This window comes from Euprymna scolopes, chromosome 39, assembly GCF_053919585.1.
Source record: "Euprymna scolopes isolate OS-2025 chromosome 39, ASM5391958v1, whole genome shotgun sequence".
Lineage (NCBI taxonomy): Eukaryota > Metazoa > Mollusca > Cephalopoda > Sepiida > Sepiolidae > Euprymna > Euprymna scolopes.
The window spans coordinates 70,354,350-70,381,246 of NC_136520.1; the positions used below are offsets into that span (position 1 = coordinate 70,354,350).

The 26,897-nt window shown below is 31.7% G+C and overlaps 1 protein-coding gene across 5 annotated transcripts in view; it reads left to right on the forward strand.

Annotated features, from left to right (window-relative positions):
- Nucleotides 1–26,897, forward strand: part of LOC145263845 (uncharacterized) — a 624,663-nt gene that overhangs the window by 579,590 nt on the left and 18,176 nt on the right. For all 5 annotated transcript variants that reach the window (XM_080120920.1, XM_080120919.1, XM_080120923.1 and 2 more), the window contains exon 2: nucleotides 20,340–20,445. In XM_080120920.1, the coding sequence (XP_079977046.1) occupies nucleotides 20,358–20,445 (88 nt within the window). In that variant the 5' untranslated portion in view covers nucleotides 20,340–20,357. The remainder of the gene's footprint in view (nucleotides 1–20,339; nucleotides 20,446–26,897) is intronic.

Consider the following 26,897-nt stretch of genomic DNA (forward strand, 5'->3'; position numbering starts at 1 on the left):
ACGTTCTATAAAACAACATGTATAACATAAGAAACAGAAAAGAAACATTTGTAATGCATACACGGCTTTATTTTTTCATATAACCTCAATACGCTTTGCAGGGATTTTACTGATTATTATTATTTTTCTTTTTTTGTCGAATAAGGTTTTCAGGATTTTGTACTTGTACAGTTTAGTCAAGACATTAAAAATGAACATATGGAAAAAAGTTAAAATTGTACGTATCCGTTATGGAAGGAAGTTCTCCGAAAAAAAATTTCACTTAATTTTATCAAGTAGTTTTTTTTTTTTACAGCGAAAAAACAATTTATTATGATACCGAGCAAAATGTTCGATTTTTAGGAAGAAAAGCTGGTATTAAAGATGGGAAGAGGTGTCAGCGTTTTAACTGGAGTTATCTCCCTTTGACATTTCTAAAATTCAAACAAATTTTTTTTTTAAAATACAAGATGGCTGTCTTCAACGCGCTCTCATAAAAACGTGTTTTTTCCGCTGTAAAAAACAAAAAAACAAAACAAAAAACAAAACTACTTGATGAAATTTAGTGAAATTTTTTTTCGGAGAACTTCGTTCCATAACGAATACATACAATTTAAACTTTTTCAATATTTTCATTTTTCAATGTCTTGACTAAACTGTACAAGTACCCAGGATTTGAATGCATAACTGCCCAAATCTAATTTTGCAGGATGGTGAGTGGTATCATTTAGCTCATAAATATTATGTGCTTCTTGCTTGGTTCTTTTGTACGACAGAGACACATGAAAAAGAATCCAGTATTTTATTTTGGATATTAATCTAAACTAAAAAAGACTGTCCAAAATGAAAATATAGTAATTTTCCCTCGCATCCCTGTAGTACAAAAGAACCACAACATGCAGGGGGAATTTATTGATTGGTTATCGTTAGAAAATAAAGTGAAAAATGCGTTTACATAAATAAATAAACGAAAGATTAATTAAGGGAGACAATCTACAAAAAAAAATTATTAGAAACAAGTAAAGAACTTTCAGAGTTGTCTCCCTTACAACAGTAAATTATTTTCTGAGAGATTTTATTTGTGAACATAAAATCAATGAAAGTAATCGCTTTACACACACACACACACACACACACACACACACACACACACACACACACACACACTCTAATATTTAAAAGGCTATGCGTCTGTCTGTCTATCTGTCTCCATATTTTCAAACTCTATCTCCACCGAAACTAAAAGTTGCAGAAACAGCATTAGGGGCTTCAAATGATTGGACTTTTTACGAACCGTTCTTTTATGGGTCTTTAGCCGGGTAAAATTGTTTTTAAGGGGTCATTTTGACCCTATGGGTCAAAATTGAAAAAATCGTTATACATTTTGTACATTCATCTGAGTTTAATTTTTGAGCAATTCATATGCATGTCACGTTGGTACAGTGCTAACGTTACCAGCTTTAAATGCTACAGTTTCGGTTTCGATTCGAGCTGATGTCACCCAAATACTTTGGAAATCACGAGTCTATAATAATCTTTTTTAAAATGAATAAATTAATCTTTTTTAAAATGAATAAATTAAATTTTCAAAACGGCATAATTCAGGAATTACTATTTGCATAAGAGTACGCAATAGTGTTTGGAATCGGAATCGAAAATCTGAAAAATAACTTTTTGCGGTAAAAAATATGAGCCTATTTTCCGATTACAAAAACATTTCTTTTAATTGTTTTTTTTTTTAACTTAATTTTCAATTGATTATAAAATGATAACTATTTGATAATTTTAAACTAAAATCTATAGGTCATTCGCACACAAGTGTATCTCTTATGTTTGTGAAAATATATGTACTTATTGCATGTTTTATTTTATGGTGAACTGTTTAGAGATTTTCGAAGAATCGGAATCAATAAAATATTGGAATCGTCCGATCACTAATAAATACCAAATGTAAATAAAATGTTATTGAATTATTGATTTCTTTTTATACTAGCAGTTCAAACCGGCTTTGCTCGGGTCCTATGGACTGTTCTTAACTTTATGTACACATGTATATATATATTAAAATGTTTGACTCATGTCCAGGTAACCTACATCTAAAATTTCAAGTGTTTAGACAAAAACTTGACGGAGGAGTTTGGTAGAGTCTGCAAAGGTCAACTCTTTCAATTTTGACCTCTTGACAGACAAATTTTTGCTCAAAAACTGATTTAAAAGCTTGCTGCATGGCTAAATACACTTTATGTAAAATTTCAAATGCTTAGACCCAAAATTGACTGAATAGTTTGCTAGAGACCGCAAAGGTTAAATCTTTTGAACTTTGATCCCTTGGCAGTCAAATTTTCGGCATAAAACCGACTAAAAAGCTTCTCCCATGTCTGAATACACTTTATGTAAAATTTTAAATATTTAGACCAAAAATTGGCTGAGTAATTTAGTAGAGATCACAGAAGTCAAATTTTTTTTTACTTTGATCCCAATTTTGACCCCTTTAACATTTATTGTTTTGATCCAAATCAAGTTAAAAAGTTTGATCCATGTCCAAGTAACCTACATCTAAAATTTCAAGTGTTTAGACCCAAAGTTGGCGGAGGAGTTTGGTAAAATGTTCAAAGACCGAAAATTGATAGAGTAGTTTGGTAGGGAAATGTACACACACACACACACACACACACACACACACACAAACGCACACACACATATACACAGACAGACAGACAATTTCAGTTTTATAGATTTTACAAATTTCTAAATGATTAGTGCATGATACACATTAATAGCTCAAAAGCACAAAATTATATTTCAAGTAATCCATTTTATTAAGATCAAACTGTCAAAGGAGCATTTGTTTGAGTTCACTTGATGATTGAGTGAACTTATCGATAATTCATATGATTTAGATCGTTTGAACTACTGTTCTAATCTTGAGTGTTATTTTCACAACGTTTATGCCGATGTAAGCTTCAACCTTCCTCAGGTGTATCAAACTTGAGAATCTGCATGGAATTTCGAACTAAACCTTTTATTTAATCCATAGAGGTAGCATGTTCTTGTTTAGTCCGCCAGAAGTCTTAAATAAATCACAGGTGTATTTCTGAGTGTTGCTCGCATGGAGGATTGAACCCCTGTCCCCTAGAAAAGTGTAACTGATAATTGAATTTTACCAAGTACTTTATCCACTACACCACGTTTACTACAGTAAACGTTGTGAAAATAACACTCCAGATGAGAACAGCAATCCAAAAGATTCAAGTAATATGGATAATACAATCATCATCTTGAATTCCTTCAGCTATAACCGAAACCAAAACTTATGAAGAATTCTTGATAAAATTATTTATGACAAGAAATAGAAGAACATAACAATTAAACGACCCGGATGTAAGCGTGACACACAAAAGAACACACACGCTATCGTATTAATACATAGATAATACTTTTCCATCTTTTTTTATGCTTTTCTTAGCAATAGTTGTAGACTTTGCTGGGTCCAAACTGTATAAATCTTCACACAAATGTTTATCTTTTATAAAGCGTGATTCTAATGACAGGGAAATGCGATCGGTGGTTATCTATACGATTACTGTTTGCACTTTACTTCCTGTTGGTCTGTCGTTTATATGTGATTTTCTATGATGTCTTTTGTTTAGTAAATTGCTAAACGAAAGTATATAATAGGTAAAAAAAATGCCCTCCTCCCCCTCCCTTGTTAAGAACAGCTTTTCTAAATAATGACATTATTATTCGGAGCAAAAAGTATTCTTAACATGGGTAATGAAAACCGGAAGTGAAGTGGAAAAGGAAATCATAAAATAACCTGGTTCGTTATTAGGTTAAACACATTTACTAAAAAATCAACTAGAGAATCAGAGGAAGTTCATTTGTCATCATATTGTGGTACTATCGGCGGATCCCCTCCTCAGTGTTGGGAAGTGGGGAAGAAATAGGTTTATCAGCAGAACAACTGATAGGAAGTTATTCACAAAGGAACACAAAATGAAGCTGACATAGGATTGTTGGTCAAAGTGTGGCAATAACGTGAACAAAAGGATCACATATATAAAGTTAGTTTACGGGCAGTTTGAGGAGTGGTCATGAGTTTTACAAGAGTTAGGGACAATACAGATAGTCTTGGGTCTGTGACAGTTGATGATAGTTACCAGTTAGACACAGTAGAATGCAGATTGCAGCTTGGACAAGATCGAGAGATCTTTAGGAGATCGAGACGAGGAAATGAATTGATCTAAAGACTGATGAACACAGCCTTGACAACAAACGTAAATGTGAAGCCTAGCATTCAAAGAGTTGATGGTGTCACACACATACACCCAGAGTGCAACTGATGTTTGCATTTTATCTTTTTGTACTTGCGAACCCTTACGCACCCTCTGGACAGCCGCTGATGTGAAAGACAACAACACGGCCAGAAGCAAAAACGAAGGAGAAGAAGACCATGGAAACAATGTTGGCGTGCAGCAGTTGTTGAACAGGGGGGGGGTCACGTGGGTCTCACAATTCTTTCTTTCTTTTTTTCTTAACTGGCAATGTTGTTTCCAAAGAATCAATTTCCAATGTTTGATTTGAATTAAAAAAATTTTTTTTTATTCATGTTCACCCCTTACAAGATATATCACCCCTTGGACGTAAGGGGCTACTATTTGGGGTCATGTCTAGGAAAGATTAATAAGACGTTTGTTTATGTTACATTTAAACTTCTGCATATCAGTACAGCTAGGGAAGCATTCATCAGGAAGGGAATTCCAAAGTCTAGCTGTTCGAGGGAAGAAACTATTAGAATTAGAATTGATGTATAAAATGTAGTTATTATTTATCTTCAAATATTTATTCATAATGTTTAGTTTGGCTGTTTTGTTTTTCAGCATATTAACCCTTTTTTTGGATTATTTGATGCCGAATCTGTTCATTTTGGAAAAAAGATTTTATGCTTCAAGTTCTTTATATCTTCAAATATTTATTCATGGTGTTTTGTCTAAACAAGATTGGGGGTGGGGGTGGGGTTTGAAAAAGTGACATGAATGATTCAGGCAGAATCCTAATGAGTGCTCCCCTTTCATAAACTTTGGGTCAGGTACTCAGCTTGCATGAAACACCGCCTTTGATTGGGCAGATCAAAAACGAAGTTAAATGCTGCCACGGATCAGAATCCAGTTCAGAAGTCAAGCACAAATTATAAACAATGTTAATGGCGGCTTGTTGCTGCCACTGCTGCTGCTGTTGTTGTTCAGGAGGAAGAGAACGTGGAGCAACAAGACGGTTGGGATTTTTTTTTTTTTTAATATAGGAGTCACCACTTATCCATCACTTATTAATAGGGCTGTGACAACAGCATATTCTTTTCATTGTTTTGACTCTTGAGTATATATATCCGTTAATATCTTATATGTTTTTACATATTTATATAAATAATATGTGGTTCTCAGTTGATTAATTGTGTCTAACTGTGTCGGATATATACCCGAGAGTCAAAAGAATGAAAAGAATATTCTATTGTCACCGCCCTAATTATTAGCTGTTTGTAGTTGATTTGGAGACATCAAGATTAGCCTTAGAGGTCTACTTCCTTCAGATGAATAGGGCAAGGATAGGGTCTGCCAAGAGGGTGCCCGGAAGTAGGGGTTCAGCTGGAGAGTGTTGGATGCAGGGATAATTGTATGACCCATGATCTCTTCCTCTAGGCCACACTTTCTACAGATGATGCTGACTGCCTAGTTGATTTTGGTGAACCAGTGCTTTAATTCCGAGTGCTGACTGATTCACAGATGACTCAGTGTCACTTGTTCCTTTTTGCTTAGCTCTGTCTATGCCAGACGATTAAGCTTATCTCGGTAACTATAGATAAGTTTGATTTTATTGTGAAACGCCCAGTCTCCTCTAAGTCATTCGTGTTATAGCCACATTTGCTGACTCATAATGGTAATCGATCTCAGCCTGGTCTGTAGTGGATCTCTTTTTGGCGTGGACATCAGCTGATTCATTACCGATGATACTGCAATGGTTAGGACACCAAGTGAAGGTTAATTGGTGCTTTCGCACTTAAAGGTCAGAGAGGAGTCAGAAGATTTGCTGTTCGTCATTGTTTTGAAATGAATTCGACAAATGTAAGCATTAGAGACGTTGCAGAACTGATAATCTGTTGATGATCACTCTAGCATTTGTAAGATGCTCTCCAGCAACGACGATCTCTTTGTCGTAATGCTGCTAATCTTGCCAAGTTATTAATTTCGGACGAACATGAAATGATAACATATCCGATCACATTGGCCGTTGGATCGACGAACACGTAGAGCAATATGAGGGAAATTTCCCAAGATGATACGTGTGTCAGTGTACAAACTCCGATAATAAATCGAATATTTCTCACACAAATGAGTCACCATTTATCAAGGCCGGAAGACCACCCGTTAATGAGATTGTCAGTTGGTGATGACCAAAACCATTGAAAGGATTTGAAACAATGATTCAAATGTTCAGAATTTGATTTTTGAAGTGTGCCTGACAAGAATTTGTTTACATTAGGCTTGAACATGATCATGTTGTACTCGTCTGGGAAGCAGCCCTGCGGTATTGTTGAATGCAGATGAGAAGTTCTTGGAAATAAAATTTGTTGACGACAGTTCCATTTAGTTTTAAGTAGATCGAGGAAAAACGAAAAATTCTTTGCAGTGGTTGTAGCTAGATGAGTTTTTACTGTGAATGTTTTTTATTTTTCCAATTATATAGCGTCACGTGGCAATACGAAACAAAGTATGGGTGAAAGCAACAGAAATTCACAAATGACGATTTTGGATTCGGAGGCGAAAAAAAAAATGGATATGAACACAAACTTATTAAATGACTGAGCTCTAATCCCATTCACTGCAAAGAACTCTCTCTCTCTGTCTCTGTCGCTCTCTCTCTCTCTCTCTCTCTCTCTCTCTCTCTGTCTCTCTGTCTCTGTCTGTCTGTCTGTCTGTCTGTCTGTCTCTCTCTCTCTCTCTCTCTTTGTACCAAAATACCAAGCGGGACTACCATGAACAAAGTTTCTTTTCTAAGAACATCCCAATTGAGGAATAAGATATCTAATATAGACACAAAAACTCCTATTTGAAAAAAAAAAAAGTTCAGATTTTCATTCAATTTCATCCATATTCATTAGCCAACAATTAAGCAAGATTCCCTGAATTTCAATTTCTTCTTAAAACCCCTTAAGCTTGAATATTACATTTTAGTCATTTTCTACAATCAGAATCATATAACGGATATTGATCAGAAATTGGAATAAGGATTCTAGACATGCTACGAGTCCGCTTTCCGACCGACTACAGCATGATCACATTCAAGTCCAATGCAAACAAACATTGTTGAGCTGTTCTCTTTGAAAATCACAGTAATTTTCTGCTCATTCTAAAGACTATTTTCAATCCTTACGTAGCAGCGATCATCGTCCAACGTATAAATGCTTTTAACTTATCTCTGCTTTGGTAAGCGGTGACTGACTCATCAGCAGAAAAAGACTTGGGTTTGACTATAATTCGTGAGAAAGAAACACAAAAAGATGCGTTGAATTTGTTAACATAAAATATGATTGGAAGCACAGATAATCTGATGCCGTTTTCTTGAATCCCCACATTAGGGGTTCGATGTTTACTTGTAGGATTCATCGACTTAATTTCAGTGCTGATGTAGTAGTAGTAGTAGTAGTAGTAATAATAATAATAATAATAATAATAATAATAATAATAATAATAATAATAATAATAATAATAAACTACTTTTATGAACGCGATTAAAAAAAAAAAAGAAGTACCAACGAATACGATTGAGCTTTATTTTTCTTTTTAATTTATTCTTTAGAACACACATATGTACACGTATAAAACAGACGCTACCGCTTTCCAATAGAAGGAAGGAGGAACAGCTGTCGAAAAGCCCAACAGCTTTCTCTGGTGAAAGAGACATGATTCTCTCTACCACTTTGCTACATCTGCTTATTCTGACACGTAGTCCTCTTTTAATGTTAGATGGAAAATTCGACTCTATCATTTTTTTTTTTTTTAGCATGGAAATTTATCATGCTAATCCTATTATTTATTATATGCTTTTTGTTGAAGTATTAATGAGTCAGTCTGCTAAGAGTTATCTCCTTTGCACCATGTTTTCTAAAAGATCAGATATCCGTTGTTTTATAGGGTAAATATTTAGAGTTATCTGCTCTTACTTTCTTTTGTTTATTGTAAATTCCTGTAGATGGTATCGTTTTCTATCTCTGTCCCTAACGTAAATAAAGCGATCGCCTCGCGTGTGCGTGTTAAGGAGAACAAGTCTATGTGGTTTTAGTGAATTTGTCTTGCAGTCAGGAATACCAAGTGTATTAAAAACAAGTTTTGAATTTATTAATTCTTGACTTTATAATTAACCATCAAAAGTGGTTGTCTGACTAATAGCAGAGTTACATCTAATAGGGAGTTTTTTTTTTTATTTCAGGATTTTGAATCTTAAATTTCTTATATAAAATAATTATTTTATTATTATTTGGTTTCATTCTGTTTTTGTGGTGGGAACAAAAATAAAATTAGGTCATTTTTTGGAACTCCGTACTCTTTTGACATCCAATGTTTCGTCTGTTAAAATTTTAATCACGTGATTACGGTGTAGCATCAATAAAATAAATCATTTATTCAAGTGCAATTTGTTATGGATTTAGTTGAATACGATATTAAAAATTACTTTATTGGTACTTATGCACTTATGTTACTGGGCTGGCGGGTGTATTGTAACTATTCCGTACTTTCACCTAAAAGCACACTGCTACCAAAACCGCACTCACTTCTCCAAATCTCGACGCTCGGCAATCAAAACTTGCTCCTCTAACATCCAATTTTTAAAATTATTTTTATTATTTTTTTTCATTCAATTTTCACGCCAAACAAGGCACAGTGCCACTTTGAAGTAAGGGGCTACTATCGGGGACATAAGCTGGAGGGATATTATGAAGGGAGGTGAGCAGCAATATGTCTGCTCACATTACACTTGAATTTCTGAAATCAATAATAATCCCATTTCTGAAAAATCAGGCTTTTTATATTCAACCGGAAGCATCTCGTTTGCATGTCACGTGACAACATTACAAACATATATAGAGAATAATGGCAGCCATTTTTTTCTTCTTGTCTACATGGCACTCCACAGATTGCGCACAAACACGGTTGTCCTACTTTTTAATCACACGCCCCCTCCCAAGATCAAGAATTGGTTTCATAGTCGACCATCCATGTTTGGTCACTTGCATCTTCCCATCGGTTCGTACTGGTCTGCCTTTTGATAAAACTGCATGCAGTCAGCAGCCATCTGACTAAGGAGTAAAAGTGAAATAATTTTCTGCACATCAAAAAAAGTTCGCTCTTGGTTAGGCCATCATTGGCTTCGAGGATCTCATTTCTTCGTTCAAACATCAACTTCTTGCCTTATTCCGCTGTAATCTCAATCCCATATCCATTCCGTTTTCCAACGATTCGGACGGGTTAGCTGTCAGTCCATACGTTTTTACACGGCCTCTCGCCCTTTCCGCCGTCACCCCAGTCTCGTCCACCAGTAGATCATCGATATAAGAGCATCTTTGGTCAACACAATCTTAAGAACTGTCGTTATAATTTTTGGTGCAAAATTCAGACCAAATCCTAATCTGGCCAAACAATAAATCCGACCTTTATACCGCCATAGTTTTTTTGTCTACATGAATTTGAAGGTAGGCCGACTTTAAGTTCACGATTTTAATTGCCCGTTCCATTCTCCTCTACTCTCTCATAATTTCTCCACACGCGTCAATTCCATCTTTGGTGTGGAAAGCCACATATTTGTTCAACTCCCGGAAATCCAACACTGGCTTGATTTTCGTCTAGGTAGGTTGAACCTGTTCGAACATGTTTTCCCACACATATACACACCCACACGTACGCACACACACACGCACGCATATACACAGCCTCATACACACACTCACATTCATGCACAAACACACACCCGAGCTGTGACGTCACTTCCTTTAAAGTGAAAACCAGACATGCGCACCCAGAACACCAACTCCAGCATAAAAGTCAACAAAACCTGTTAACTTCCCTTTTTTTCGTCCGGACCAGCGTTTGAGCTGCTTAGTCGACGAACCGACCGCGTGCTCTAACGTCACTCTATCTCCCCCTTTGCTTTTGGTCCATCGACACAGACATGTGCGCGACACTCTACTGAGCTTAACCCTTTCTTTCTATAGGCCGGCTTGCCATCGCGTTTCTCTATTGCAGTCCCTTTCCTTCCACGCGCGTAGTCGTCAACGGCTGAATGAACACGTGTACACCGAAGACACCGAAAATAAACGACATGTTTATTTTATTCCAGCATTTGAGTACTTTGTTTTCTTCATTCAATTCGTTCCATTATTTTTTCTTGTAGCGAGTTAGGGTATTTTATATCCTGGTCCGCAACAGACCACTGCCATGAGTGACAGAATTCCTTTAACCTTCCCTGGCAATGGTATTAAGATTTCTTCGTCGATCCACCTTTCAACCGCCTTCTCAAACTGTGACCCTATCTCCTATTTTAATCTGCTTTTGTAGCAGTTAACGCGGTCGTCAATATAGATGGCTCTGCAGTCCATTGCCACTCTACCGTCCACTTGTCACCATCAAAATAGGTTCGAAAATCTTTATCCTCATTCTGACATGGCCTGGGTTTCGTCAGTTGAATAGTGTTGCTACTTGTTGCACTTATTATTCTCCAGACACATTGGTTGCCAAACTTCACCTGACCTTTAGCAATTGTAACTCCTTCCAGTTGGTCTATCACATCTAGGCCCAATACCACGTCGATTCCCGCAATAAGCTTATTCAGCACAATCACTCTGAGTCACAGCGGCATATTCGTCACCATAATCTCGGCATAGTAAAACCATTAAAACCTCTTTTTTTAATGTAGGTAGAAGAGTAACTTATCTTGCATTTGATAACATTTATTTGTTATATATTTCAATGTTTGACAACTTTTTCGAATCTCTGTGGATTGTAAAAAATACCCCATAGACGTGTGTTTTTCGACCACTTTTGCCCCTTACCAGGGAACACGTTGATGAATAATGTCGAATTTTAGCTTAAAGTTATTTTTTTTAGTTAGGCCCGATACTTATTAAGTGATGTGCTACGTGTACGCTATTTGCGAATCTACAAACGTGAACCTTCTGTATTCTATATCTTTCTCTTTAGTTAATAATAATCCAATTCATAATGCCCTAGCTGATGTTAACGTTGATGGCGTCTGGCCAGGTATTCGGTTGCCTTTTTTTTTCTGGAATTTAAGACAGCTGTTGGGAAACCTTTTGTGCGAAATTTGCTTTTTTTTTTTTTTAAACGAAAGTTGTTTGCAATTCCGAACATACATAGGATTGCACGAACTTCGCGCCAACAATGATTGGTGTTCATTTCGTTGTATTCTTAAGGGGTGCATTCACACCGGACGTTTAAACTGGGTGTTACAGAGAAAGAAAACGAAAACATCTCGCCATAATCACTTAGATTATAGAATTGATTTATGCCCCTTAATTGACGACCATTGTGTTTAGGACAAAAAATAAAAAAATAAAAAATAATAATAATAAATAAATAAATAAATAGATAAATATAAAATAATAAAAATGAACAACAACAATATCCCAAACAGGTGTACATTTTCATTTCTAACTCTCTCCAAATACGTCACTGGATATATGAGAGATTGAGAGACTCATTTATTTGATATGCTTAACACGCACGCACGCACGCACGCACGCACGCACGCACGCACGCACGCACGCACGCGCGCGCGCGCGAATACGCTGAGAACGAATATCGCATTTATATTTTGTGCAAACACGCAGTTATCTATATTTGAAGACATTCAGCATCCAACGTAATCACTATTGTTTTTGCTGGCGGGCATCTTGTTTCCCATTTAGGAAAAAATACCAAAAAGAGCCTAACGGAGCCAAAAGAGCCAAAACATGGCCCCCAAAACATTTTTTCGGCTTCAATGCCGAAATGCACCCCCTCCCCCCACCTTCCGGATATTTTTCCGCTTCCCGATATAAAAACGGACATTAATTTTTTCACTTTCTTAATTATATTCATTTTTTCATTTTCTTACTAAAATGCGCGCACGCGCGTAGTCACTTGACGTTTCACAAGGTGCATGAATACATGGCGAACATTTTAAATGACAAAAATATTTTTCATAAAATAAAGTTTTTTTGCTGCCAGTAAGTTTTCACGAGCTATTTTATGTTTTTCGTTCTTTTTTTTGAGGGGGTATTCAAATATAGAACTTGTGTACTTTAACAAGTGCTTCTGCAGTTTAATTAACCGTTTGTCCATGGAGCGGCCGCCACAACACACCCGCCCCCGCCCCTCCATGGAAAAACAGTTAATTTTTTTTTAGATCAATTAAAAGGGGTTAATACCATGCACGGATTTGATTATCAGATTTGTGGCCTGCAACATCGAATATCCCTTAAAAAAAAACAAATTAGAGGCCGATGTAGCGAAAGGTAATATTTACCTTTTTAATTTATTTTAATAAATATTATTCTAAATACTGTTTTTAATTTGTGGTATTTTCTTTACGTTCTTTCCTTTTGCTCAAGATTTCTTGGAATTTACCCCTTCCCCCTCCAATAAACCTTACTTTCTTTTTTGCGCCAACGCCGGTGGTGAGGAGGGGGGTATTCCAGTTATATGTGGCATATTTAGCTTCTTTTAGCGATTTTTCGTTATTGAAAAACAAAATGGCCGCCATTAAAAATGATAAGGATTACGTTGGATACTGAATGCCTTCAAATATGGATAACTGCGTGTTTGCGCAAAATATAAATGCAATGTTCGTTCTCAGCGTATCCGAAAACATTTAAAAGTCGACAAATTAGAGGTGAATGTCGAGGGGTCGGTAAGCTAAAAAATGACCTCTCTCCCCCCCTCTCTCTCTCTCTCTCTCTCTCTCTCTATATATATATATATATATATATATATATATATATATATATATATATATATACATCGCCCCCGCTGTGACTCCAAACTTGTAAAATAAAAGTGATTCATCGTAATTTTTGCTGTATTCTCAAGAAGAGAGATTGGCGGTTCTACACTATCAGAACGAAATTTTGTAGTCGATAAATGGAGTTTTTCAGATAAAAAAAACAATGGTTTCTACTGATTTTTTTTTTCAATTCTAACAAATTAGAATGGTAACTTCCAAATTATGCAGTCGAAATTACCTGAATATTACTGAATTATTAAACAAAAAAACTTTAATCGTGTTAGCAGGTGAAAAATTGCGGCCATCTTGTTTGAATCGAAACGGAAATTTATCTCCCCTTTGAACTCTCCTGTGTCTTACAATCGTTTTCATCACATTCTATTTTTATTTTTTTTTAATAAATAATTTTCTTCCTTATCGATTTTTTGATATAATCATCTTAAAAATACGAGGAATACGTAGATACCTCCAAAAATTCAGATTTTTCCGATTCCCAATTTCGGTTCTGATTAATCGTCTCAACAGTAATATATATATATATATATATATATATATATATATATATATATATATATATATATATATATATATATATATATTAATGGGATTAGAACAGCCCGAAGAGCAGAGTATATTTTAATGTATCAGTAAATTAATGCAATTAAAATAAAAAAGAACAGTGCTCGTTGTAATACAGATATATAATAAGTTCGATAGGCATATATGTCCTAGAGCTATTTTAATATTGAGTAAGATGATTGATACTTTATAATTAAAAATTAAAATTAAAAATCGGTTTCATAAAGAAGAACACACAAATCAATAAATTGAAACAATGTTTTTATTGAGTTAGATAATAAGTCTTGGACAATAATTTTAACATATAGTTTTTTGAAACAAAGTCTCCTCATCAGCAAAAATATTGGGTGTTTTTTTTTAAAGACACCAAAAATAAAACTAACATTTTTAGGTAAGGCAGATGTATCTGGAAAATATTTAAAATATAAAGGAAAATAGTTACTTTTTGATGTTGAAAAACAAAGTAAGATAAAATGAAAATAAAATTAAAATGAAAATAAAATAAAATAAAATAGGGTTGAAGGGTAAGGTTAAGAAATTACATTTTTTATAAAGATTTTAAACAAAAATATAAATACCTTTTAATGGTTCGCCTTCTAAAAGTCGTAAATAATAGCGTCAAAGCATTCATTTGGATGGTAAATGTAATTTATGAATGCTTGAAAATGTTGCTATATATAAACTTTCAAAGGAAACGCCAATGGAAAATATATTAACAGTTTGAACTGGTTAGTAAGGCTAAATATGAAATCCAGTTAGATATTTGAATTTCAAAGGGGGGGGGGTAATTATATTCAGCTAGAAAAATAAAGAATTTAACTGTTCAAAGGGAGATAATCACTAATTAGTTATAAGTTTTATTATTGGTAGTAATCAAATAAAAATAATATTTTAATAGCAATTATAATATTTATAGAACTTACATTAATAAAAATAGTAACATATAAATTTAAAGTGAAATAGATAATAAAATAAAATAGAAAATAATGGTCAAAATATTATATAAGATAATAATAATAATAATTATGATGATAAAAACTATAATAATAATACTTATTAGTTTATAAATTATACATTTTAAGATAGATTAGTAATAATAAAAAAATTATAATTTATGGTTGCTTAAATTTGTCGAAACTAAACTAACGTTTATGAGTGCATCCCGAAAGAATTTCATCTTTTAGATTTAAGAGAATGCGTTTATTTTTATTATATTTTGAAACTTTAAGGGCGTCATATCTGCAAAGTGCACAGAATCTATCCCCCGGCATATATGCTTCATATGATCCTATTATATTCCATTTTAAGTTGAAGGGAGTATTTCTATCATTGAGTCGCCAAATGTTTAGATAAAGCAGTCTGGTTTCTCAAGGAAGGATTTTTAAAGGAGTGCTGATGCGTTGAAACCTATATTTAATAAGCCCAGATGTGGAACCGAAGTAGATTACATTTTGTTTAATATATTTGTTGTCAGGTAGATTAGGAGTGGTATTGGTATGTAATAGGTTTGGTTGCATTTGATTGGTAGATTGGTTAATGGGGCGCAGTTATTTAATAATTGTGTGGTCGCGTCAGAATGTGAAAAGGGATTTGTATGGTTGCTATTAATATAATTAATATCTGGGGGTTGTGATACTGTGCAGCTATAAATCACATTTTTTATCTTGCAGGCACCTTGTAAAGGACATTTATTTTTCTTCTACAGTTACAGCCTGCTATAGTTTCTATATTTGCATTTTGTATTATTTTTTTGTTGTTAGAACTACTTATTTTTTGATGAAGGTTTGGCATAGTCGAGTAAGACACTTTGACCGTGTTCTTATTAAAGATTTTATTGTATCTATGAGGGGCTTTAAAGTTTTTTTTCTAATATTTTAAAGAATTCCCTGGCTATGTTTGTCTCAAGATATTTAGAATATTGGGGGAGGTTGAACCATAGGATTTCTCTATGTCTTTTTTTTACGCTTACGGATTTTGGTTTGTTGTTTATTTGTGTTAGATGCTAATGCCTGCGGTTTAATTTGGTTTTGTATTGTATTTCTATTATTTTTGCCATTTTTATGCGGGATGACATGACCATATTAAAGGTTATTATGTTTTTAGTAGGTTTATTATAGTTTTAAATGCAGTTTGTATTTTTATAATTTTTATTTAAGTATTTGATTTGTGATTTATATCCTGAGTTTTTAAGGGCCCCATTGTAATATTTTGTGTTTTTGTTGAATATAGATTTGTTAGAAGATAGTTTAAAAATTCTTAAAGAGACATTGGGAATATTGATTTCAATATTGACTTAGGGTGGTTTGATTCATTATGGACATATAGTACGGAGGTTGGTTTATGATAGGGTCCAAAGTAGATTTTCAAGATTTAAGGTTACGTCTAAGAAATTAACTACTTTTTTTATTTTTTATTATGGTAAATTTTTATAGTAAGTACATAATTTTTAAAGAATTTATACAAGGATTTAATCGCTTTTTCGTAATGCTTATTTGTGGAGTTTGTTACGAAAAGTGCATCATTTCTGTATAAGCCACACTCCAATTTGAATTGCTCGTGAAGTATACTATGAATTTAATCTAAAAGGAAACAGCTAACCAGATCAACTGAAGCGATGTGCCTTGAATATACTTTTGTTTTCTTTTTCAAAGGGTTAGATGGTTTTCTCCCGAAATTATTAAAAATTCCATATCACTAACGGACTTTGTATACACCGGATAAACAACAACTTAGTTGCATCATAATAATAATAATAATAATAATAATAATAATAATAATAATAATAATAATAATAATAATAATAATAATGATAATACAACGAGGTGAGGAATGATGGATAAATAAACAGACGTTTCTCTACTCATACATACCCGTTTATTTGTTTGTTTTTATTTCCTTTACTCTCATAATTCTGGTCCTTTCCGCATTGCTGTTGGCCATTAAAACTTCCATATATTCCTTTACCAGTAATATTTCAAGAAAACTACCATTTACTCATATATATATATATATATATATATATATATATATATATATATATATATATATATATATATATATATATATAAATATATATATATATATATAATGAATATATATATAATGAATATATATATATAATGAATATATATATATATAATGAATATATATATATATATAATGAATATATATATATAATGAATATATATATATATAATGAATATATATATATAATGAATATATATATAATGAATATATATAATGAATATATATATATAATGACTATATATATAATGAATATATAAATATATAATGAATATATATATAATGAATATATATATAACGAATATATATATAATGAATATGTATATATAATGAATATATATATAATGAATATATATATAATGAATATATACATATATATAATGAATATATATATATAATGAATATATATATAATGATTATATATATAATTAATATATATATAATGATTATATATATAATGAATATATATATAATGAATATATATATAATGAATATATGTATATATATAATGAATATATATATATAGTGAATATATATAATGAATATATATATATAATGAATATATATATATATAATGAATATATATATATAATGAATATATATATAATGTATATATATATAATTAATATATATATATATATATAATGAATATATATATATAATGAATATATATATACATCTAATGAATATATATATATAATGAATATATATATAATGAATATATATATAATGAATATATATATATAATGAATATATATATATAATGAATATATATATATAATTAATATATATATATAATGATTATATATATAATGAATATATATATATCTAATTAATATATATATATATAATTAATATATATATAATGAATATATATAATGAATATATATATATAATGAAAATGAATATATGTATATAATGAATATATATATAATGAATATATATATATAATGAATATATATATAATGAATATATATATATAATGAATATATATAATGAATATATATATATAATGAATATATATATTTATAATGAATATATATAATGAATATATATATATATATATATATAATGAATATATATATAATGAATATATATATATATAATGAATATATATATCTATAATGAATATATATAATGAATATATATATATAATGAATATATATCTAATGAATATATATATCTAATGAATATATATATATATATCTATAATGAATATATATATAATGAATATATATATAATGAATACATATATATATATATCTATAATGAATATATATAATGAATATATATATATATATCTATAATGAATATATATCTATAATGAATATATATATATATAATGAATATATATATCTATAATGAATATATATATATAATGAATATATATATATAATGAATATATATATATAATGAATATATATACAATGAATATATATATCTATTATGAATACATATATATATCTATTATGAATATATATATATATATCTATAATGAATATATGTATATATATATCTATAATGAATATATATATAATGAATATATATATATATATCTATAATGAGTATATATATAATGAATATATATATTTCTATAATGAGTATACATATAATGAATGTATATATATCTATAATGAGTATATATATAATGAATATATATATATCTATAATGAGTATATATATAATGGATTTATATATATCTATAATGAGTATATATATAATGAATTTATATATATCTATAATGAGTATATATATAATGAATATATATATCGATAATGAATATATATATAATGATTATATATATAATGAATATATATATATAATGATTATGTATATAATGAATATATATATATATAATGATTATATATATAATGAATATATATATATACAATGAATATATATATATAATGTATATATATAATTATCATATATATAATGAATATATATATATACAATGAATATATATATATACTGAATATATATATATAATGAATATATATATAATGAATATATATATATGAATATATATATAATGAATATATATATAATGAATATACATATATAATGAATATATATATAATGAATATATACATATATATAATGAATATATATATAGAGACATATTGAATATATATCTATGTACTTATATATAATGAATATATATAATTTATATATACATATATATAATTAATATACATATATATAATGAATATATATTATGAATATATACATATATATAATCAATATATATATAATGAATATATACATATATATAATGAATATATATATAATGAATATATGCATATATATAATGAATATATACATATATATAATAAACATATATATAATGAATATATATATAATGAATTTATATATATATATAATTAATAAGTATGTATAATGAATATATATGTATAATGACTATATATATGATGAATATATATATAATTAATATACATATAATGAATATATATAATTAATATATATATATATGTAATGAATATATATAATTAATATATATATATATATGTAATGAATATATACAATTGATATATATATATAATGAATATATATAATTAATATATATATAATGAATATATAAAATTAATTTATAATTCATAATGAACATATGTAGTATGTGTATAATTTATAATGAACATATGTAATATGTTTTTTAGTAAAAAATCGAGAGAGAGAGAGAGAGAGAGAGAGCAAAGGCAGTCAGAGCAGAGAAAAAGAGCTAGCTAGCTAGCTAGAGAGAGAGAGAGAGAGAGAGAGAGAGAGAGAGAGAGAGAGAGAGAGAGAGAGAGAGAGAGAGAGAATAAGAGAAAGAAAGAGAGAGGGTTAGGGGGCACGGACGGTGATTGCTTAGAGTAGATGAGATCAGAATGCGTTAGTCTAGGACCAGCGTCGCGGCTTCTAATGGGGAAACATCGGTAAATAAATTTGCTGAAAAGACAACTCGAGATTTGTTGATTCTTTGGGATGAATCTTCTTTGCAGCTGTTCGTCAAACAAAATCAAAAACGGACCAGACGAGTATGTTTCTCCGATTGGCCCGATGTTAAAACCTCAGAGAACTGTTATTTGTCCCTTTCTGTTGCAAATGTTATATGTTCGTTGTTAAACTGTATCTGTTAAAATATAAACACTGTCGCACCAATTCAACGAACAATAGAAAAAAACTACATTAGACGAACACACGCATATGCACACATCACATAGATGACTGCGACACATATATGTGACACATACATACATTGTATATATACACACGTGTAAACACTCTGCAGACACATTCATTAGAACAATATTTTATACCACTAGACGATGCATGAGTTTAAACGCACGTACATAATATATACTCTTATAGTATACAACCTTAGCATCAAAAGCAAGCCTGTCAAAAAGTCGTACTATGCTGTTTTAGTTTTCTATACAGATATATAAAGGAATCAATCGTGGAATCTCCGCGGGTCCCGCTAGTATACAATAATGCAGCAGACGAATCCAATAAAATCTGACCAGTATTTGTCTTCTACAAATTTCCCATTCTCAGACGCCAGCTGCACGCAGTCGTAGCCCTATTCACCTCGCCGCTAATCTTCCACCCGTGAGAATTTTGATGCCTGTTGTGGATAATATGTCCGTATATAAAGGCACGGGCGTATGAAGCCGGCGCAATTAAATAAATAACGTTTAAAAAAAAAGAAAAAAAGGAAGATGAATAATCGAATGTTGATCGCAACGTTGGTGCTCGTCCTGTCTCTCACCCTAAACCAAGTGTCCGGTGCAACTTGGCGCGGAAAAGGTAAGTACTCGATTTTTTTTTTTTACGAGAATTGCGCCAGACAATGCATGAAACTACTTGATATAAGGATCTAAAAATAAATAAATAAATAAATAAAATATTACTTCAAGGTCAAAAATTTTTAACCGATAAGTGTTTGATGGAATAGATTCTGACCTCTAAAATAGCACTTCCTTCTTTGTCAGAAACATCGTCCATGGAATGTGAGGACTAAAGGACAAAATAAGAGAAGCGAGAGTTACGCGGCTGCTGAAAATAAACCCAAAATCCATTTCCTATCCTCATTTTTTTAACTTTCGAAACTAACACAAAACGTCATCAAAGCTCCGCCAAGAACAAAGAGAGATAAGCTAATGCACTTTCGACTTTTTATATAATTTCATATATTTTTCTTTTACAAGGGACTTATCGAGACCGAAGGCCAATCAAGGATAATGATTAAAGAGTGGACGAAGGTCACCGAAACAACAGCGTAGTAAGCATTAGTGGTGAAAATGGGGGTGTAATTTGATTATTGAAGAGGGCAGCTCAACAAGAACTTGTTTATATTAGACTTGAAGACGACCATGTCGTAGTCAGGCGAAAAGCAGGCCAACCGAACAGAGTTCCACAGACAGGTAGTTCTAAAAAAGAAGCTTTGTTTATGGAATTTGCGTTTACATCTAGGCACAGATAGAGAGTGGAAGAACTCTATGGTAGTGATTGGAGAAAGACGAGTGTTTTCGTGAAATTTTGACAAGGGGGATTATACATTGGAGCTCAGACGAACACTTTTTTTTTTTTTAATTTTTTTTTTTTAATTCAATTTTCACCCCAAACAAGGCACAGTGCCACTTTGAAGCAGGGGGCTACTATCAGGGACTTAATTAGCGGGGTCATTATGAAGGGAGATGAGTAGAAAGATGTTTGTTAACATTACACTTGAACTTCTGCATATCATTGCAGTTGGGAAAGCAGAATCCCGGAAGGGAGTTCCAAAGACCCGCAGTTCTGGGGAAGAAACTATTGGAGTAAAAGGCTTTCTTGCACCTAGGGATCTCTACTGTAAAGGGATGAGACTTAGTAGCTTGTCGGGTTTGTCGGGGGTAGTTACGTCGGGGAGGTACAAATGTTTGCAGTTCGTCAGAGCATTCACCATTGAAGTATTTGTAGAACAGGCAGAGGGATGCAACATCTCGTCGATGGGACAGAGGCTGAAGCCTAGATGACAGTTCAGGACCTATCAGGTTGGCGACTCTCTTTTGAACCCTGTCCAGGAGCGAGAGACAAGAAGCAGATGCACCAGATGTGACAACAGTACTCCATACATGGGCGAATGGTTGCCTTATAGAGGTATAGGATACTGTCAGGCGTAAGTAGTTTTCTAGCACGGTAGAGGGAGCCAACCTTCCTTGCAGCAGCCTTGGCAATGCTCTCAATGTATCTATTCCAATGTATTGCTATAAAAATAAGGCACACAATATATATGTTTAGTGATTCTAATCACTATCTTTATAATGTTACGCATGTTTATGTATTGTTGCGTAGTTAAAAGTGTAAGAAAAACAAAAATAATTGAGAAAAATTAGGAGATAAATTTAGATATAATCTTTGAGTTTGGTACATTTCGGTGTGGCCGATTCGGCGTCGCTGTTTCGGCTTGGTCAATCCGGCATAGCCGATTCAGCGTGTGGCTGATTCGGCGGGGAAACAATTCGGCGTCAAATTCTTCCTTCGCCATTATAGTCAAAGTTTTTTTTTTTTTTTTTTTTTTTTTTATATTAAACATGAATTCAATAAACGAAGATATTTTTTCTTTGAATAAAATTGAAATGAAAATTATTAAAAGAAAAAAAATAATTTGATTTAAAAAAAAAACTTAAAAATAACCGTGTTTATTTAAAACACAACACAAAACATACAACAAAACTCAGTAGTCAACAACCAGGTTATATTTACGTTATTTTTCTTAATTAAAAAAAAAAAAAAGAACTAAAAATATTTTTTAAGTTTATAAATCTTTAAAAAATTAATTAGAAATTGATTAACCAAAAAGAATTTTGCAAAAACATGTTTTTTCTTAAAAACAAACAAACAAAAAACAAACAGTTAAAACGACATATTTTCGTATTTTATTTCTTAATAAAAAAATGTGTAGTTTAGCGGCGTGAATTATTTGACAGACAAAAGTATTATAAAACTATTTATTTTTTTTATATATAAAACACATTATTAGACCCTAAGGCTGAAATAAAGCCCGAAAATTTTCATTTTTATTATTTTTTCATCATTTTTTTTCATCATTTTTTATTATTTTTTCATTATTTTTTTTATTATTTTTTCATAATTTTTTATTATTTTTTCATCATTTTTTATTATTTTTTCATCATTTTTTTATTAGACTAAATGTGCGACAATCGAAGCCACCATATTGTTTTTTTTTTAAATTTGGCCTTTCTAAGGTTTGACAGATTGTCCTTTTTAAGGCCAAATTTGGCCTATTTTTACGCTCTATCATGAACTGTTTTTTGCCGCCATATTTTTCTGCAATGGAAGTGCGTAAAAAAAAAAAGCCAAATTTGGCCATAAAAAGGCCAATCTGTCGGCTTCGATTGTCGTACATTTAGTCTAATAAAAAAATTCTGATTTTATTTCAGCCTTTGGGTCTAATAATGTGTTTTATATAAAAATAAATAGTTTTTATGAATTCATATTTGTCAAATAATTGACGCCGCTACCCCCCCCCCCCCCAAAGTTATAAAATCTTTATAAAAATATGACTGACGTGGTCGACGTCGAATTGTCCCTCCGCAGAATCGGCCACGCCGTCGAATCTTCCCATTCCCATAATCATTACTTAACACACACACACACACACACACACACACACACACACACACACACACAAAATTAGAATCCAAGAATTCTGGACATCTGTTAAACTTGCGTGGTGGCCGAGAGATATTTTTCTCCTAAGGTTGCACCGCATCTGTCTACTTTGGTTTGCTGCCATCTTTAATTGTCCTACACGTGGTTGTTCGCAATCTTTCTTTGTATTGAAGTCTGATCGATCGGAAATAATATTCAGCATAAATTTATGATCCGTTTCTTTATTATTTTTCTATCCAGAGAATACATTTTGCAAACCATTATATTAAATTGTCTTACATGGTTAAAAGTTTCACAAAATAAGAAAATAAATGAAAATAGTAAGGAAACAGATTTAAATATAGTTTTTTTTTATTTAATAAATACATAAAACATTTATAACAAGAACTCGTCTTATTACCACAAGTGAAAGGAACTGTACTTTTTTTTTGTAATCTTTCTCGATAACCATTGCTATTGTTGCGTGGTGAAAAATGGGGTTTGTATTACTATACACATAGATTCGAAAAAGTTGTCAAAAAACAAATATATAACAAATAAATGTTATCAAAGGCAGGATAAGTTACTTTTCTACCTAACTGGATAATGTTTTAGTGCTTATATTAAATGTAACATGTTTATTCAGCTCTAAAAATATACAGTGTTTACCGATGTATTTAAAATGGCGCAGGACTCTCTGTTGAACACGGTAAGTTTGGGAAAATGAGTCAGAAACAAAAAAAACTATACAAGACACTGTTAGAAACTCGCTCAATATATGTTACTGTGATATAGGCTGACATATATTCGGTGGGTTTCTAACTATGACATGTAAAGTTTTGGACGCTACTGTATATATATATATATATATATATATATATATATATATATATATATATATATATATATATATATACGAGCATACAGTTAATAAAACATGTTAAAAACACTTTGAAATGAGTTAAAAACATATTTAATCTGAAAAGGAAACACTAGATAAGTGGATAGTCCTTAATCCGCAGAGTTTCCAATAAATACTTTCCTTCTCATCAGAGGGTAGGAATTAGCAAAATGCGGGATCGGATTTTGCATGCAAAAGTATTTGATGAAACAAGTAAGTCAAAAAGATCTTACTTGATAACAAAAAAAGTGAAGCAGAGGGAATATGGTGAAGAAAAAGGTGATTATACATGAATGGATAGTCTGGTGGAAGATAATTAATCCAATTTTCAGATTTAATATGTTTTTTTTAACTCATTTCAAAGTGTTTTTTTAACATGCTTTATTAACTGTTTGCTCGTATTATAAGCTCTATCTCCTATTTGGTTTTATCGAGCTTTTACATCTGGCTGAGATAACTTTATAAATATTAATTCTTTAATATTTATAATATACTTTAATTTTACAATCCTGGATCATTTTGGTAAATTTAATTGTAATTTTTATTTTATGTTATATATATATATATATATATATATATATATATATATATATATATATATATATATATATATATATATATATATATATATATATATATATATATATATATATGGGTGAGTTAAAAGAAAAAAAATAATATCGATTCTTTAAGAGGAAACTGATCGGGATAATGCAAAGCTCAACAAATTGCTTTGGAGCTTATGGAGAGTATAACATTTTTACTCCTTTGCCTTTAAGAACTTTCTCCTACTGTAAATTTTCCTTGTCATATTTTCAATTTTTTTTTTTAACTTGGCTTATTATATTTTTATACTTATTTTGTAATATCTATTTTTTTAAAATCTTACTATATTTAATAACTTTGTATTTCTTATACCTTTATTATTTCTTATTACTTTATCATTATTATATTTCTTATATTGTTTATCTCATCTGCATTTTTTATCCTCTTGTTCCACCTTCTATTTATCCTCTATCTTATTCACTTAAAAACATCTTTTCTATATTGTAGCCTTTATAATTCATCCCCTGACATTTATTATTAGAGGATTATTCCTAATAATTTATAGTTCATTTAATTACTGTTATGATTTCAGATACCACTTTTAAAATATACCGACATAGCATAAGTCCCCTATTTCAAGCTCTAATCCATTAATATATATATAATACACATAATTTAATAAGCATCTTCTTTGAATTAACTTATCCTTTATTATTCCCGAGAGTTTAGTTACACACATTTCACACATGTATTTAACCCACCATGACAGATTTTCTATACACCTACATTCATTATATAATAAAACCTATATTCCTCCTATATACGAGGGGCGTGCAATAAGTAATACACCTGACCCACTTCCCATAGCAGTAGAGCAACGAAACTTGGCACAGTTATTAGTCTGTCTCTACATAAGAACCACCCAGAGTTATGCATTTCTCCCATCGTTTGATGCAGCTCTGGAGACCGTTTTTCAGAACACCCCAGGTTGGTCCTCCAACCAGGACGTGACTTCAGAAATCAAGGCTGCATCATCTGGGAAATGCTTCCCTTTCAAAAACAACTTCATGGCTAGGAAGAGGTGAAAGTCAGAGGGTGCAAGGTCAGGAGAGTAGGGAGGATATGGTAGGATTTCATAACCACACGCCCGTGCTTCTGATCAGGCGACATGCGAGTTATGGACTGGAGCGTTGTCCTGCAGGAGGAGGGTACCTTTACTGATCTTGCCCCGCCTCTTGACTTTGATAGCTTCCCTTAATTTCCTCAAAAGTAAAGCATAATAGTCTCCTGTAATTGTGATACCCTTTGCCAGGAAATCTGTCATCACTACTCCGTCTTGGTCCCAGAAGACTGTGAGCATGGCCTTGCCAGCGGAGGGCTGCACCCTTGCCTTCTTTGGGGGTGGTGAGTTCAAGCGCTTCCTCTGCATTGATTGGGCTTTGGTCTCTGAATCATAGTGATGGACCCAGGTTTCATCCTATGTAATCAGTCTTTTGAAAAACTTTGACTCATCTTCTTAGCACATCTCCAAATTCATCCTCGAGCACTCAACGCGTTCTCGCTTTTGGAATGGTGTGAGCAACCTGGGAATCCATCTGGCAGACACCTTATGCATATGCAAATGGTCATGAATGATAGTTTCCACAGACCCTGTACTAATCTTGACATCTTCAGCTATTTGGTGAATAGTAATCCGCTGATCTTCCAAAATGGCAGCCTCAACTTGACGGACAGATGCCTTATCAATGGCAGAAGGGGGGGGGCGACCAGGTCTGAGAACTGTTTCCACAGACTTCCGGCCATGTTTGAATTCACGATGCCAGCGTTTTACAAGGTCATATGATGGGGCATTATCACCATGAGTTTCTTTCATTTCATCAAGTCTCCTGTGGTGTGCACCCTTTCAAATACAAAAACCGGATCACTGCTCGACATTCAACAGGCTCCATTTCACACCTGACTCAGTTCAAACACCTGTAAAACAGAAACCACAATTATTTCAGAGCTGTAATTTGCCACATAACCCGTAGAGGTATAAATTGTTGCCCATGAAAAATTGCAGGTAGATTAGACAACTGGAAGTGGGTCAGGTGCATTACTTATTGCACGCCTATCATTACAGATCAATTTAGTTCTCCAACCCCAAACAGTCTCAATA